The following is a 16,277-nucleotide window of genomic DNA, read 5'->3' as shown; positions in this document are numbered from 1 at the left end:
TGGCACGGTGGCGTTCGGTCGTGGGTTGGACTCGGTGACCTGAGAGGTCTTTTCCAAGCTGACGGATGCCGCGGGTGCCCGGGGCGGGCGATGCCGCGGGAGGGCGGGCGGTGCTCCCGGTTGCCCCGGTGACGCGGGGCTCCCGTCGGAAGTAGCGTAGGGCGGGCGGGGCGAGGCTTCCGGACGCGCTGTTGCATCAGCTCGGGAGCGAGGGCAGGACGAGGCACCAGGATGGCAGCAGCGGCCGCCGCCGAGCACGGTAGGTCGGCGACCGACGCCGCGGAGCCCCGGCGGGGCCAGGCGGGGGGTCCGCCGGGGTTGTCACGGCCCGGCGGCGGTCGGTGTCGCGGCCCCGCCGCTGTCACGGTGTCAGGTGGGAGATGGGGGCGGTGGGGCGTCGCCGTGGTCGCCTCCTTCACGCGTCCCTTGAGATCTGCATCCCTTGGCGCCTGCGGTGGGGGGTCCCTCCCGGGGCCCTCCAGGGCGCGTTCGTGGGGACCCCACTGCCGCAGCCCCCCGAGGTGCCTCCGCGCCCGTCCCGTGGGTGCCCGTGGGATGCGGCTCGTATCGTGCCTCGCCACGAACGTAAAGGTTAATGCTGACACGCAGTGATTTGTGGAAAAAAACCTCGGAGCTTCTCGGTACTGAGGGTTGGAAACAGCTGTTCTGCAGCTCGATGGGTTCCGAGAGGTATTTCGTGGCTGCCAGACCGCTCGGGCTGTGCGCCTATCGCCGCGTCCTCTGTTCTCTTTCACCTGCCCCTGTGTCTCCCTTGCTGTCTTTCCAAGTCATCACTGTTCTCCCTTGAACTCGTGTCTGAACTTCTTAACTTTTCCGGATATTTTCTTTGGTCATGGTTTAATGACGGGTTCTACTGCTCACTTCCATATGGAAGGAGGGCTAGGGTAGTCCTGTAATTTTTGGCACTACCGTAGCAAATAGAAACTTGGAATACCAGTCATGCAAGTATGAAATACCATTACGGTGTGTAAAGGGTTGGAAATTTCTGTCATTCCAGTTAAGGAACTGTAAATTCAAAGATTTTGCTCCTTTTCCTTTGCTACTGGAAGTTACTTTGCCCTCTGTTCATCAAAAGTAACACTCCCATTAAAGTGAAATATGTTTTCAAGGGATTGCCTTTTTAGAAGTGTTTTCAGTATCTTAGGAGGAAAAAGAACAAAAACACCAAAGACTCAGTTCAGGTGCCCTTTAAGAAACTTTTTAATTGAGTTTATAATTAGGCAAATAGCTTTTTCTTCTTTCTTTTTTTTTTTTTTTACCTGCAATGGCAATTGTTACATTTAGTTTCAGTTCAGGAAAAGTGGAAGTGAAACTGACGGGGCTCAAGTGACTGGGACTGACAAGCTCTTCCTCCATGTGGGATACCCCAGTCTTAAAAATCTCTGCTCAGCCAAAAGCCTCTTGAATCTCACGTGTGAGTCTTGATAAGTCCTTTGTCTCTCTGTCTGTCTGTGCTGTGTCTGGCATAGATGAAGTCACTGCACTGGTTTGGTGGTTCTGAAATGTTTATGGAAAAGGATAATTCATCTTGGCTGAGCAAATAATTGGAATTCCTTCTGAAGGTACCAGAGTGGCCAGCTAGAATAATAAACGGCCAATTTGGAGACATCTTAATAATGAGGCTTGTTACATTTGTCTTTTCTGTGTTGTTTTAAATTTGTTGGAAGAGAAATTACCTAAACTAGCTAGTTACTGCCTCCTGTATGGCTTTTTGGTATTTACTTTGCTGTCAACACCTTTAAGGAACAGAAATTTTCATTTTCTAATTAATAAAAGTGAAAATTTTCCATGACAATTGATATTGTATGGTCTATATGTCTTGATTAAACTTCAGAAGGTATTTTATGTGCAAATAAAATGGAGAAACAGTCCTATGCCTTTGAGTCTGTGTGTTGCTGTGGTCTTGCAGACAAATTCCCAGTGTCCTTTAGTAGTCTCTAAAGCACTCCATGCATGGAAAGAAGAATGTGTGACAATTATATCCCCCAAAGAGATTGTACACCAGCAGCTATTTTATGAGAACTGCATTAGTTAATATCTACAGTGGAATTTTTTGGAAACAACTTGGTAATGTTTTATTGTTAACATTAATTCTTATGATTTTTCAAGGTTATTTTGCTACCTCTCCAATACTTGTTCTCTGTGCTTATTTCCTGAATGGAGTAGCTGTTGATATGATTTGATATCTATGGATCATTCCATTCACATGAGTTAAAACTCAGTGTCATGCAACGGCTCTGTAATACTCCCATGTTTCTGCTGTCAAGAAAACACTTCTTAATGCAATGGAGCAATAACAACTGTAGTTTTTCTTTAGTGGGAGTGGAAAAAAATTACAGTCAGAGAGAAAGGTGATTTCTTAGCCTGTTTTCCTAAAGCAACAGGGAAAACAAGTCAGATGTACATATATCCATTGGCCCTTCTCCCTCAATACTTTTTGAATCCATCGATTTTTTACTAATTGCATTTAACAGTGGACTGCCTCTTGCACACAGTTGGCTAACAGACTGAGCAAAGATGGGTTGGAGCTGTACAGGAGGATGGGGATACTGAAGTATATGGGAAGAGGGGATACAGCACATAGGAGGTACCAGGAAATACATCAGTTGGAGTGTGTGATGAATTAAAGGCAGTGCAAGACACTGAAGGAGGAACTGAGGGTACAGAATGGTCACAGAAAAACAAGATTTTGTAGATTTACTATTCTCGTTTTAGTAGTGATATCAATTAAATCAGAATAGGCTTTTATGTAAAAGTAGTTTTTACTAATTTCTTTTGCTTGAAAAGAAGTGGTCCACTGCTATATTGCCATCCAAAAAACAGTTACCGCAGTCATTCTTTCTTTCCAGGAGAGTACCCTGCTCTTCATGAGAAAAGCTTTGATTTTGTGAGTTCAGTCCAGTTTGGAGCTACTCACAAGAATGCCAAAAGTGAGAATGATTTTGTCCTGCATGTGCTGAAATAGGATGCTCAGAGGTATTTCAGAACTGCACTGATGGTAGAATCATAGAATGGCCTGGGTTGGAAGGGACCTTAAAGATCATCTAGTTCTATTCCCCTCCTGTGGGCAAGGACACCTTTCACTAAACCGGGTTGTTCAGAGCTCCATCCAGTCTGACCTTGAACACTTCCAGTGATGGGACATCGCTCAGCACTCTCTCAAACACAGTAACTTTGCCTGTATCTGCAACTGGCTGCAGCAGAGAGTAGAACACATTTGTCATAGCTTCAAGTTGTCATGTTCTGAAAAGTAGCTGTGGGTCTAGAAAATAAAGTTTGGAGCTCAGCACAGCCTGTGAAATGAATGTAGGACACTCAGATTGGTACAGTGAGCCTGCTGGGAGCTCGAGACTGCTGTGGCTCAGCTACTGCTGCACTCTGAGGAAACCCTGCCAACAACTGCTCAAGTGTGTTCTTGCTGTACTGCACGTGCTGTGGTGCCCAGTCATGGCTGTGAGTTTGGGCTGAATTTGAGTCAGGGATCAGTTTCAGCATAAAGACATCCTCCTGTTAGGTCCCCTGGGCTACATGAGTATTTGATGTATTAGGCTTTCAAGCCTGCTGTCGCTCTTGCAGCCAGACACAGGCCAAACTTCATAATTTCAAGTATTAATGTGTGTGCCAAGATTGCTTAAAATAATTTTGATTTGTCAGAGGTGAGCTGGTACTGATACTCACAGGCAGTATTTGCCATCTCTCCTTGCCAAAATTGGTTTGTATGAGTTCTGTCATATTTGTTGGATTTGTGTGTAAGTTTGTGCAACTTCCCTTTTAGATTGGTTTGCAGATGTGTTTGGAAAGTGCTTACATTGTTTCATATTCACTGACTTACATCCCATTAGCAGCCTGGTCTGTAAATAATGGTCATAATAACCCTAATCATATTTTGCAAATTGAGTGTTGATTTCCTTGCAATAGATCTTTCAAGATCTTTTCTTTGAGATATAGTTTCATTTCTACACAGATCATTCTTGTAATACTTTTTTTTTGGCATTCTCCCTCATATGATTCATGTATACCAAATTCACATTCAAGGAAGACTTATGTCTTAGGTTTCCAGAGTTAATGAACGTGACTATTTCAAACTATTTCATGTGTATAAACATGTGAAGTTCTGTGATGATAAACATCAGTAAATACTTAGGAGCGTGAAAAGTTTATAGTAAAATGAACTATGTGAGCTGAAACTGAATCCCATTCAGCTGGGTAAGACAAGCCCATAAGGTCTAGTTATGAACCATTATTTCCTTGTTATTCTTTATTTATACTGAACAGTTATATGGGTAGGCCTTCAGAGAGATTTTACATGAGTTTGTCTTTGCTTTTGTATATGAATTTTTTGTGAACTTCTATTTTTTAAATTGTTTTTTTAAATCATTGATCTTTTTTATTAGTTCTTATGTGCTATCTTATATCATTTATACCCAAAAGAGTCAAACAAAAACATGCTTGGTATCTAGCTGCCATTTCCACGTCATTCTGACTTGCTGTTGGATATTTTAATAATTGATTTCCATATAGAAAACAAGCTGCTCATAAAGCCTTAACTGATGATATTTGGAAAAACTTTTCAATTGTACAGTTCCTCACATCCTTTCATAGCCATCACTTCCCTGTCCCCTTCCATTCTTGCCTTTCCAAGAGCGTTGGTCTGTGAGTACCTCCAGTGCTTTAGGAACTGCTTGTGCAGATGTTCATTTCAGTGTGAGAAGCAACACTTCTGGCCATGATCTCTGTCGTGGTTTGGGAGCAGAGACAGGTGCTCTCACACTGCCTCTCTCACTTTACTGCCCTATGACCTTGACTTAAATTACCTTCTTGGCTCACTACTAAGCAGGATATTGGCTTAGTGTTTATACAGTACTTTGAACATGAACAGAACATTGAATCATTGTAGGAAAATAGGAATGCTGCATTTACCTAAAGGGAGTGGCTAGCCCCAGTGCCATAACCTCCATAGTGCTTTGTACCCACTGCCTTGCACAGGGCTTGCTCTTACTGTCAGCATCCCCACCAGCTCAGAGAGCCTTTTTGCTGCTTCCTCTGTGTCCCTGCATTTGTAAAGATGAGACACAACTGAACCTGCTTTGCTTGTATTCCAAAGAGATCATGTAATCTAATATCCTTTCTGTTCGTTTGTGTAGATCTTACTCCTTTGAAATATAATTCATAGGCTGAGGAGAGAAAGTGGTATAGGAGAAGTATGGGAATATACAGCAACAGCTGAACTTTTGGGTTTCTAGAGCAAATAGGAGTAACCAAGCATTGTGCTGGGAGCCTGCATGTGGGCAACAGTCCTGCAAAGATTCAAGGATATGCTCAAGTTCAGTAGACATATTCACAGCCTAACCTCAGTGTATAAAATTAATTGTATTTAAATATTTTCTGGATGAGTGTCTTAGCAGCGTGGAAAAGAGGAGCTGGTTAGGTTCCCTCTGTGTGAAGAGTTGTCTCCAATTTCAGTAGATTATATTTCTTCGTGGAAAGGACTTGTGCTTTTGCCCTTACTACTCCTTGTAATGATGTCTTCAAAAAACTTAAAACAGCGTGAGCATAATCCTGTTAATAGGAAATACATATTTTTCTCAAATTTCTTGTCAGTTGCCAGAGCTAATTTTCAGGGGGAGATGTATACTATAAGGATATATTTTGGTCATGGGATCTCCTTCTTTTAATGCTGACCAAATGTCCTGTGCCTCTCTTTACAGCTTCCAGCTACAGTTTTATTCTGAGCATTAGTGAAGAGGAAGCCAGGGTGAAGGCTTTGAACGAGTACCTGAGCACTCGTAGTTATATCCAGGGGTTCACATTTTCACATGCAGATGTGGAGGTGTTCAGAAAGTTTTCGGGGCCACCTGTGGACCAGTATATCCATGTTGTCCGGTGGTACAGACACATAGAAGCAATCTATGATGGCAGCAGTGAAAAAAATGAGCCTTGTAAACTTCAAACAAGTGAGTAATATAAAACCGGTGGGCAGGTTATAGACTAGCTGACGTTGTATTGGTTTTTACTGCTGAGAATTCTTAGAAGTTCCCTTTTGTACTTTCTTGCACACCTTAAAATTTACAGTATCAACTTGTATTCAAAGTCATAACAATCTTCTTGCATACAAATACTGTGTAATTGATAGAGACTGACCTATTTGAATGTTAAAGCTGTTTCCAAATTATTTTTTTTTATTTTAAAATTCTTCAGTGTACAGAATTTGATTATGGATACTTTCTTTAAAAAGCTAGCTAGCTTCTGGATTGTAAAAGAATATGTGACTTTGGGCTTGTTCCTTAAAATATCAGGATTTGCTCAGTCCACCTTTTTCCGTTCAAGGGTAACTAAATATTAGTTGTATGATATACAAATTCACAATAAAATAAACTAAATGCTTCCTCTTACAAATGTTATTAACACTGAATTTCAAAAAGGATGTCTGGGGTTCTTTTTTAACCCTGGTAATTTAGGCATTGCTGATGATTTGAGGAAATACTAACTGGTTAATCTAGGTCATCATATAAGCATGGGTGCAGGCATTTTTGGGAGCTGCATCACTGTCCTGAGTTGTTTCCCAATGAGCTAGTCTAATTTAATTGCTTTATAGTGAGATCCTTGCTCAAGGAGTCATGAAATAATAATTATAATAACACAGAGCTGTTGTATAGTGCTTGCAGTACCTACAAATGAATGCACAATGTCTGTCATTTTTGCTGCTGGTTGTTGACTAATATTACTTCAATGCCATCTTCTCATAACCTCTCATCATATGTGTTCTCAATTCCTAGCAGACCAGCAGTTAAAATCAGACTGCTGTGAGTAGATTTTGTGTGTGTGTGTGTGTGTGTACCTGCAAGTGTTTGTGCTGGTTATTGATTTCCTTTCAGCAGAGAAGGGACCTCAGCTGCACCCCTGGCTCTGATAGCAGATTTATGCCACTAACTACAGTTTGTAGACTTTCATGGATCAGGGTAGAGCAGTATGAGAAAAGGTTTCCCTTTTCCTGTCCATGAAATCTTTAATATTAAGTCTCTCTTTCCAAAGGGTTATGTCTTTTTATCTTCCTGATTTGTGCACATGTATCAGGAGTCCTGGAATGGGGTTCTGCAGTGTTCACTGTGAAAATAACACATGAATCTGCCACGCTTACTAGACCTTGAATACTTTATTAGTGGGGTTTTTTTGGGTGTACCAGAGAGCCCCAGGGTGGACTAGAGCAAATGAACTTCAGTTCAACCAGGGGACAGGCTGTAGCTGGCAGAGGTGTATTTGAACAGACTAACCAGTATACTTTGCCCTGGGTGTCTCTGTAGTGCATATAACGTGACACCTAACTCACAAGCTGGGAACATTAGGCTGCAGTATCTGGGTTTTTCTAACGTTTGTGTGGTTGTTAGTAAAGAAGGCTTTACAGATTTATCTTTTATTAGACTAACCCACAAAGGCTTTTTTCCCCGAGGGAAGCGTTGGCCACAATTAAGCATACCAGTGTAATCTTTGTAAATCAAAGAGTAAACAAATCCATCCCTTGGTGTATGATCTGTGTTATGGATACACTGCTCTTGAGGTATTCTGTTCAGGAATACCTCATGCAATGAAATGTTTAGAATCAACACATGTTTCCATGGATTCATAATGTGAAGATTAAAAGAGATTAAATTTTTTATACCATGAATGTTTACATTACTTGAAGGTTTTCAGCCAAAATATGCATATGAAGATATTGGGAGAAACAGATTCAATGAAGAGCACCCTGAGACACAGAATCAGAAAGGCAATTTTGTTGTCAAAACAAATAGTTTGTATAATGTTTTAATTGCAGTTAAAATGCATACCATGAGAATTCCTAAAGACAGTGCTGTGTGTATTAAGCTGGCAAAACTTGCTGTATTTTTGAATTTTCTGGTTTGCTTTCTTTCCTTGTTAATGCAATAATTAGTTTAACATCATTACAGCTGTAAACAGCCCTATGCATAGCAAACTGCAACTTTGAAAAAAACCCCATGAGTTTAACAACTCTGTTACTTCTTACAAATTTAAGAGAAAACAAAAGCAAGAATATTGTCACTAACATTACTCTGGGCTTTATCAACTCTCTTTAATGGCAAAATGTAGCCTCTTGCTGAACTGGAGCATATTTGTGTTAAATGAGTGTGTTCAAAAATGCCTTGTGTACATAGCAGCAATGTATGATAAAAAGCCTTTCCATGTCCCCTCTCTCTTATCCTGAGTACACATACTCTGTCAATATTGGCTCTAGAGACCACCTCTGGTCTCTGGAGATTTTTTTTGCAAATTCTGTATGAGATCTGTGATACACCATCACAGTAAAATCAGTGGCATTGCAGAAAGCCCAGGACTGCCATAACACTTCATTAATAATTCATTACATTTGAAAACTCTTGGTAATGATTTAACCGAATTGCATGCTCTTACTTTTATACCCTCTTCCTCGCTGTTATTGGGATTAAAAACTGTGAGGAATTGCAACTTAGAGAGTAGAAAATAAAAGAGATTGAAATAATTTACTTTGGTTTTGGTGTCTTTGTAGGAGACTAACAGAAGTAGCTGGATTACTAGAATTGAAGCTGCTTTATCTGTTTATATGTGGAGTTTTTTTCTTTTGAAATAACTTAAAGATGTGATAAGAAGAAAATGTTATATTGCAAGTGTGTTTGTGGAAAATGTCTTTTCAGTTTTCTTTAAACTATTTTTTCTCCTAGGTAAAGGCAAACGTGTGCAGCCCCCCTGGTCTCCCCCTGAAGGGACAAAACATTCTAAGCTCTGCCTCTACAACAGCCTGACTCGCAGTAAGGTGTGTAAGTGAAAGAAAAGTGGAGATTTCCATAGAAACACAACTAGAGCAGTCATCAAACGTTTGTTTCTGAAGTGTTTGCTCTCTTGATAGTCAGGTCTCTGGCTTGTATTTTGTGGAATGATAACAAGCATGTGCCAGAAATGCTGTCAGTCAAGTGTTTTTGATGGGCAGGTGTTATAATGCACACACTAAGTGTACACACAGTGTAAGTCTGTGTCTGTATGTGTATATTGCATAATATATAGTTCCCAATTGCAAGTTGTCATGCAAAATAGCCTGGCTTTCAATTGTAATACACGTAAATGCAGACAGTGCGAGCAGAATAAAATCACAGTTTCTTTCATTGGATGTTGTCTGTGTAAAAAAAGTCTTGCCAATTATATAGTTGTTATATAAACTGGTAAAACTTCTTGTGGTTTTGTTTGAAAGTCCTTTGGGAAACAGGAGATATTAAAAATATTAATGTTACATGGGATGCAGTATCCAAGTACCTGTGAACTGATTATACTGTGTAACCTTTTTCAGTGCAAAAGAGAAGCTTTACAATTGCAGCTTGAATAACGCCCTGCCTCATCCAGATCTTTGTAACCTGATATCTGGATTCATAAGAGTGCAGATGACATAAGCAGCCACACCCTGTTATCTTTCTTACAAAATAAAGCTAGTGGTGATCTCAATTTATGGTAAAAATTTGTTGGAATTATAATCCATGTTTTCATGTTCCAATCTCCAAGTGTATTATTACTGGCCTGAGATCATGTCTTCAATTTCTTCTGATCACTTTATCTTCTCTTTCAATTAAGGAAATATTTCAGCCTCAGAATGGAAAAAAGGTCTTGTGGTATTGCTGTGGTCCAACAGTTTATGATGCTTCTCACATGGGACATGCCAGGTACCGCAGTTCCTTATCATGATATAGGTAATAACAGTGCCTATTGGAAATGACAGATTAATAGAAAAGAGTACTTTATTTAGATGAGTGTATTACTAGAAAACACGTTTTTTTAAACTTGATGCTTGAGATTTAAGGTTAAAAGCATGTTATAAAATTATGTCACTGTGTGATTAAAAGCTTACTAGTAGATGTGGGCAAATTAAAACTGCTGTAAAATGATTGAGATCGAAGTGGTTTGTGCATAGAATAGAATACACTGGAGGTGTTCATTAAAAACATTCTTATATCTTTCATGTTTTTAGGTCATACATCTCATTTGATATCCTGAGAAGAATCTTGAGGGATTATTTTAAATATGACATTTTCTATTGTATGAATATTACAGATATTGATGATAAGGTAACGTTTTTTGTTAAATTGCAATCTAAAATACTGTACTTTGAGCATGGGAGTCAGAGAGTCACATGTAGTTGCCACTTGATAAGCCAAGATAAACCTTACACTTATTAACTTAGACATACATTTTGTACAAAAAGGCATTGATTTTCTCAGTTTTGTAGCATTCCTATGGTAGCAAACCCTATATTCTCATATATAAATGACTGTTGTCATAAATAATGAAGACTAAGTATTTTAGAAAGATAATTTATTCTATTTCCCTGTTGTTGAGATAATTATTTGACTCTGTTGAGGTAACTGTATGGTGTGTTTAATCTGTATTACTGCATGTAAATCTTGGATCTTGGTAAATTTATAGGGATTCTGAAATGCCTTTGGTATGTAATAGATTTTATTTGCACTATGTATCACTATGTGTCACTTCACGAAAATATTTTCATATTTCTGCTTTGTAGATCATCAAGAGAGCAAGACAAAATTACCTTTTTGAGCGGTATAGAGAGAACAAATCAACACCAGATCAGCTACTTGAAGATGTTAGAACTGCCTCAGAGGTGGGCATGATATTTAATCTTTGCTACGTAATCTCTAAGGTTCTCACTCAATAATGTAGCAAAGCATCTGAAATTGCCTCATGCTTGCTACCTCTTTCTGCTTGTTTCAGTTATTGTATTGACCTGGTACCACACAAATAGAAATGTCATTTGAACTGCACATCACTTTGATTTTTCCATTGGTTTAGAATGGATGAATTCTTTAAAAGGCATGCCAAATTTTTGTGTTCCTAGTATTTATTTGTGAGTGCATGTATTGCTCAAAAAGCATTTGGGTGTTTGTGTGTTAGAATTCAAACTTTAAGAGTTTTTAAATGGTGGAATGTCCGTAATATTTTAAAACTTGGGAGGTTTCCCTTTTCTACCACTGATGACCTTGGAAAGAGCAAAAAGGCTTCAAAGCTTTAGGGATTTAATAAACTGTGTATTCTGGACTGAAGGTGAGGAAAGGTGATTCTCTGGTAATTTTTAGAACTACAGATCACAAAGAGATTGTCATTCTAATTAATTTAATACAGGCCTGGGAACAGGAGGTGTGGAAATTTCGCCCAACTATCTTTACCTGACCTAAGCATTGCATTTAATCTCTCTCTGTTTCACATTAAAGGTTATTCTTTGCAGATTTGTGATAAAAACTGTGTAAGTAAGGTGATCAGCTGCATAGAAAAATGAAAATAACAGTAATGATGATGATGATGTAGGGATTCTGAAGTATTTCTGAAAAACTGAATTCAGCTGCAAACTAAACACTTTTGACTACACCTTTATTTCTGATGAGGATGTTTCAGTTTTTGATGTAAAAGCTTTTTCTGTGGCATAATGTATTATTCATCACTAGCAAGGTACTATGTGGCTAAGATATTGTGTATGGAACATAGTGCTACTATGCTGCAAGTGGCTTTCTAATTTTTTTTTTTAATTGTAGCTCTTTTCAGTTAAATTAAATGAGACAACAGACCCAGATAAAAAGCAAATGTTGGAAAGAATTCAAAATGCAGTGAAGGCTGCTTTTGACCCTTTACAAGAAGCTGTGCAAGCAAAACTCCCTGCAGAAGAGATCAACAGATGTCACGAGGTAAGTTTGAGCTCTTTTTTATATTTTATATTTGGCTTATAATTCTTAAGAGGTTTAAAAATAATATTTAACTGGTAGTAATTCCTTGAAACGTTATGGAACTTCTTATTCATACGAAGAGGAATTGTGGGGCTGTGAACTTTTCAGTACTTTGCATTCAATAGAGGAAATTTGATTCTTTAATTCAGCTATAGAGTTTTTGGATGCTGTGTTTACCAATTAGGGATTTTTTTCTCCTCACACTATGATAATTATTCAGTTATTTTTTACCTTTCCAATGAGGACTTTTCTCTTTCATGTACTTAGACCTTCTCTTTGCCTATTTTGTCTTGATGAATTAATTTCAGTGTAGGTAACTGAACCTGCATTTCTGACATTCCAGTACTGGTGGCAGTTTTCTACACAAGTGTTTCTGTCTCTGATCAGAGAAGAAAATATATCCCACAAAGTTATGCTCAGGATTATTTTTGTTAAAGACAATTACATTAAGTGACAGTAATCATGTTGACTTTACTGCACATTGGTTCTGTCCCAATAACCAAGTCAGCCAGTACAACTCGTGTCTTTTAGTAAATGGTTTCCATTTTGATCTTTTCTTCCTTTCAGATTATTTCTGATAATTACTGTGGGTAATACAGAATATGTGCTCCCTTCTTGAGAAGAATCTCACTCTAAATTATGGGTTTTTTTAAAAGGCCCAGCTATTCTAATATCAAGTGCCTTTATAAAAGCATATACTGACCTAACAGAATTTTAAAAACTACTAAAATCTAAGCAATCACCTCTTCTGCACTATATCCTAGTGTAAAAAATGTAATCTTTTAATATAAGATTAAAATGTGTCCTTGCTGATGTTTAAATTAGTCTTTCAGACACTTTTTAGCAATGTGGACAGTAGGGCTTCTGTTAGATTATCCAATAGCAATGGGTGAACAGATGATGTGGTCTAACTGCAGGTCCCAGGTGATGTTTACAGCATACATTCCAGATGGCAATTTAAGGGATTAATATCAAAACAGATATCAATTATCAGTTTATCTTCCTTTCTCTGATTGTTTCATCTATATTTATGAAGGGCAATATGATAAAAATGTGGTAGAAACATGGATTATTCTGTATTCATAACTAAGTGCCTCATTCCAGGAGTCTTGTTCCTTAAGCAAACCTCTCTGTTCAGAATAAGATCTTTCTGCAGAATTCAAACAGGGCAAGTCTTTGATCAGTTGCACTTTCTGTTATTGTTTTATAGAAACTGTTGGAAGAAGCCAAAGATTTGCTGTCTGACTGGTTGGACACAAAATTTGGCAGTCAGGTGACTGACAATTCCATATTCTCAAAGCTCCCCAAATTCTGGGAAGGGGAATTTCATAAAGATATGGAAGCACTCAACGTAAGTAAATGAACTGTTTTCTGTTCTAAGAGTGTATATGTTGTGCCTTATAATACCTAGAATATGATTTAGCTCCTTAATAGTTTTCAAGAATTTTCTTTAATATGAGTAGGCTGCTGTTAAATTAGCACCTGTTCTGTTTCCATCGCAGAGATCTTAAATCTGTTGTGCGTGTTATCAGAGTCACTTAGTTGGTGATCAAGTTTGATATGTGCACTCCATGCCTTCCCCTTGATGTAACATGGGTTAATAATCATAAACTGATCCAGAAGTTTGAGATGGAATCTCTCAGCTGCATAGGAGATCCCTGCCAACCTCAGCATTTAGACTGACTACTTGAAAGTCTTCAGCCACTAAGAAGTTATGTGATGATAACAATCAAGAAGACATTTGTCTGTTACAGATGAAGTGCTGTGTCACATGCAGTGGTTCAGATCAGTGAGGGTTTATTTATTTACCTGCAAATCAGAGGGACTTATTGCCTGTTCTGCCAGAAGAGCTGGCATCTCCTGCAGTAGTTTGTTGTTAATGTCACCTTAAAGGCTGAGATAAAAATGGCCACAGCACATTGTTTCAGAGCAGAAAGCTTGAAATAGGAGTGTTAGATTTTATTAGCACTTGCTTTTGAGTAATTTTTAACCAATATATAACATATATATATATTTAGTGCATATTTACACATGTATAAATATATATCTATATGTAATTCTACTTTTTATCTATAGGTTTTACCTCCAGATGTTTTAACACGGGTTAGTGAATATGTGCCAGAAATTGTGGATTTTGTGAAGAAGATTGTGGATAATGGCTATGGGTAAGTTTGCTACTGGGTGCTTTTGTTGTGCCCTTATACTGCATCAAAGCCAGAATGATTGGTTTCAGCACTTAGCTGTGAGCTGTTTTCTCTGTTTTCATGAGCAATAGTAATCTCTTCCAGAAGCAGTTTTCCATCAAATAAAGAAATTTCGGTTTCTTTTGCAAAAGACCTGTTATTTCTCACGTGGTGAAAATGTGCTATTCCATACTTTTTATGATGTCCTACAAAGAGAGGTTAGATTATTAAATTTATAGGGTGAAATCCTTGTTCATTAGAATAAATAGTCAAAGTCCCATTCACTTGAACTGTGTTTGATTTCTGGCCTTCAGCAAGGGCTTTCAAAAGTTGACACCTGAGTTGATAGCTAGAAATCAGTTGTAAATAGCATAAATTTTTAGAAATGGCAATTGTGAACTCTTTTTCTGCCATTGTCTATTGTCTATATTTGGAAATCAAGCTAATGCTCCAGAAGTCCCTAGATATCATGAGAGATTTCCATCTGAAATTTTGGTGTTCTCTTTCTGTTAATAGCCTGAATTTTTTTACATGGGTATATTTTGATTGTGAATAAATGAAGGCTGTGGTTCTGAGTGCTGTAATTTTTCTTGCATGCTCTTCCTTCAAACATATATTAAAAAAAAAGGGCAGGAGGACTGTTAAAAATTCTTTGCACTGAAGTATCAACATTCATGGTCGTCCTGAAACTTACCTTTGTGCCAGGGCTGTTATAGCTGCAGTGGGACAAAATGAGGAAAGTAAAGGAGTACAAAATGGACTGTGAAACAAATGTGATCCATGTTATATTATTGCAAAATATTAAAAGTCCTAGAGGTATCGTAGATATCTCTTCTCTTGTGACTGTTACCTGACGTCTCACCTCTTAAGAATTTGACAAAAGATGTTAGTTGTTTTCCCTGTCATCAATTTTATTGTGACTTTCAATGATTTGTCCAAAGCCTTTATGGTAAGACCTTAAAACTTAGGCTCAGCTAAGTCATCTTTACAATACTGAGCAGTACCATACTGTGAGTGGTTTCACTAGAGAACTTATGATAGTGATTCTGGGGGTAAAAATCAGTTAACTTAGGGTAGAAAGTTAGCTAAATAATGATCTTTAACTTTTCAGGTATGTGTCCAATGGATCTGTATACTTTGATACTATGAAGTTTGATGCCAGTGAAAAACACTCGTACGCTAAGTTGGTTCCTGAAGCTGTAGGGGATCAAAAAGCTCTTCAAGAGGGTGAAGGTAAAAAGGGGAAATAACATTTGCTTAAGTTGCTGAAGAAACTGATGATGTGTTGGTCTCTTCAACTGATTTCAGTGACATGGGAATCAGTTACTTTCAGAGTTGAATTGTTTACCTGCTGTACTTCCTTTACCAATAGATTTCTTTGCCGAAGTTTTGTGGCTTGAGGCAGTACTTCTCTGCAAGTTTTTAATGAGAAAATGCCAAGAAACGTTATTTATTCTAGGATGTTTCTGGGGTGGTTTTTTGTTTGTTTGTTTGTGGGGTTTTTTCTTTGGTTAGAATTGTGAATAGCTCAGTCATTTGGCCATAGCCCAGTTGTTTGGCCATTCATCTGGTTCAGTGTAGGAACAAAGACTTGAAGCTGGGTCTTCCACATTCCAGGCGAAAGCTCTCCACATCAGGCTGTGGTTATTTAATGACAAATATGTGGGTTCCTTTTTAATACTGAGAACTGTTTTTACTTTGTAAACTTTATTGTGTTGAACTAAATCCAAATATAGATTTTTTTTGAAAAGAGATATAGCAGAGGATTAGTTTAAAACGCTCGATAAGCCAGACTCATTTGTTATCTGCTCCCAAGGTTGTACAGTTTTAATAGCAAATCATCCACAAAGTGTATAAAAAGAATATTAAAGGGTTTTAATATAGCACTTGTACTGGGTGAAATCAGGACACTCATACTAGGTGAAACTAGCAACATCTGAGAGATGCCACTTAAAATGGGTATGATTTTTTTTCCTTTTTTCAAACCATTATAGCTGAAATCTTCTCTGTGAAATAAAAGATGATAGGTAAACCACTGTCTTTGTGGTAACATAAATATGTCATTTCCACCACGTAACCAATCACTTTTGTTAAATTATGTCCTTTTGCAAATAGTGACTGATGCCAAGTGATTAATGTAACTAGTGAAGAATATGCAGATATCAAGTTATTACTTGTCAGGTTAGCTGCTTTGACTCATTTGTGATGCTTGTTGTTACCTGGACAGATAATGTAATTTTGACTGTTACAAGCAGCAGAAACACTAAAATGTGAAAGTTGCAATTAATGTAAATAAAAGCATAAT

General features: G+C 38.2%; 1 protein-coding gene across 2 annotated transcripts in view; it reads left to right on the top strand.

Moving 5' to 3' along the window:
• Positions 1-163: 163 nt before the first annotated feature.
• The window catches only part of CARS1 (cysteinyl-tRNA synthetase 1), a 33,963-nt gene continuing 17,849 nt past the window's right edge, over positions 164-16,277 (top strand). Inside the window, exons 1-10 of one of the 2 annotated variants that reach the window (XM_027737225.2) lie at positions 174-259; positions 5,730-5,975; positions 8,733-8,824; positions 9,631-9,719; positions 10,025-10,121; positions 10,577-10,675; positions 11,601-11,750; positions 13,000-13,140; positions 13,866-13,954; positions 15,084-15,205. In XM_027737225.2, the coding sequence (XP_027593026.1) occupies positions 232-259; positions 5,730-5,975; positions 8,733-8,824; positions 9,631-9,719; positions 10,025-10,121; positions 10,577-10,675; positions 11,601-11,750; positions 13,000-13,140; positions 13,866-13,954; positions 15,084-15,205 (1,153 nt within the window). In that variant the 5' untranslated portion in view covers positions 174-231. Of the gene's footprint in view, positions 260-5,729; positions 5,976-8,732; positions 8,825-9,630; positions 9,720-10,024; positions 10,122-10,576; positions 10,676-11,600; positions 11,751-12,999; positions 13,141-13,865; positions 13,955-15,083; positions 15,206-16,277 lie in introns of both variants that reach the window. The other variant, XM_027737227.2, reaches the window with a different exon arrangement.

Source organism: Pipra filicauda, unplaced genomic scaffold, assembly GCF_003945595.2.
Source record: "Pipra filicauda isolate LSUMZ 115617 unplaced genomic scaffold, ASM394559v2 scaffold26_size5592650_pilon, whole genome shotgun sequence".
NCBI lineage: Eukaryota > Metazoa > Chordata > Aves > Passeriformes > Pipridae > Pipra > Pipra filicauda.
The sequence above is the reverse complement of the archived record's forward strand: the minus strand, read 5'-3'. Positions and strand labels throughout refer to the sequence as shown.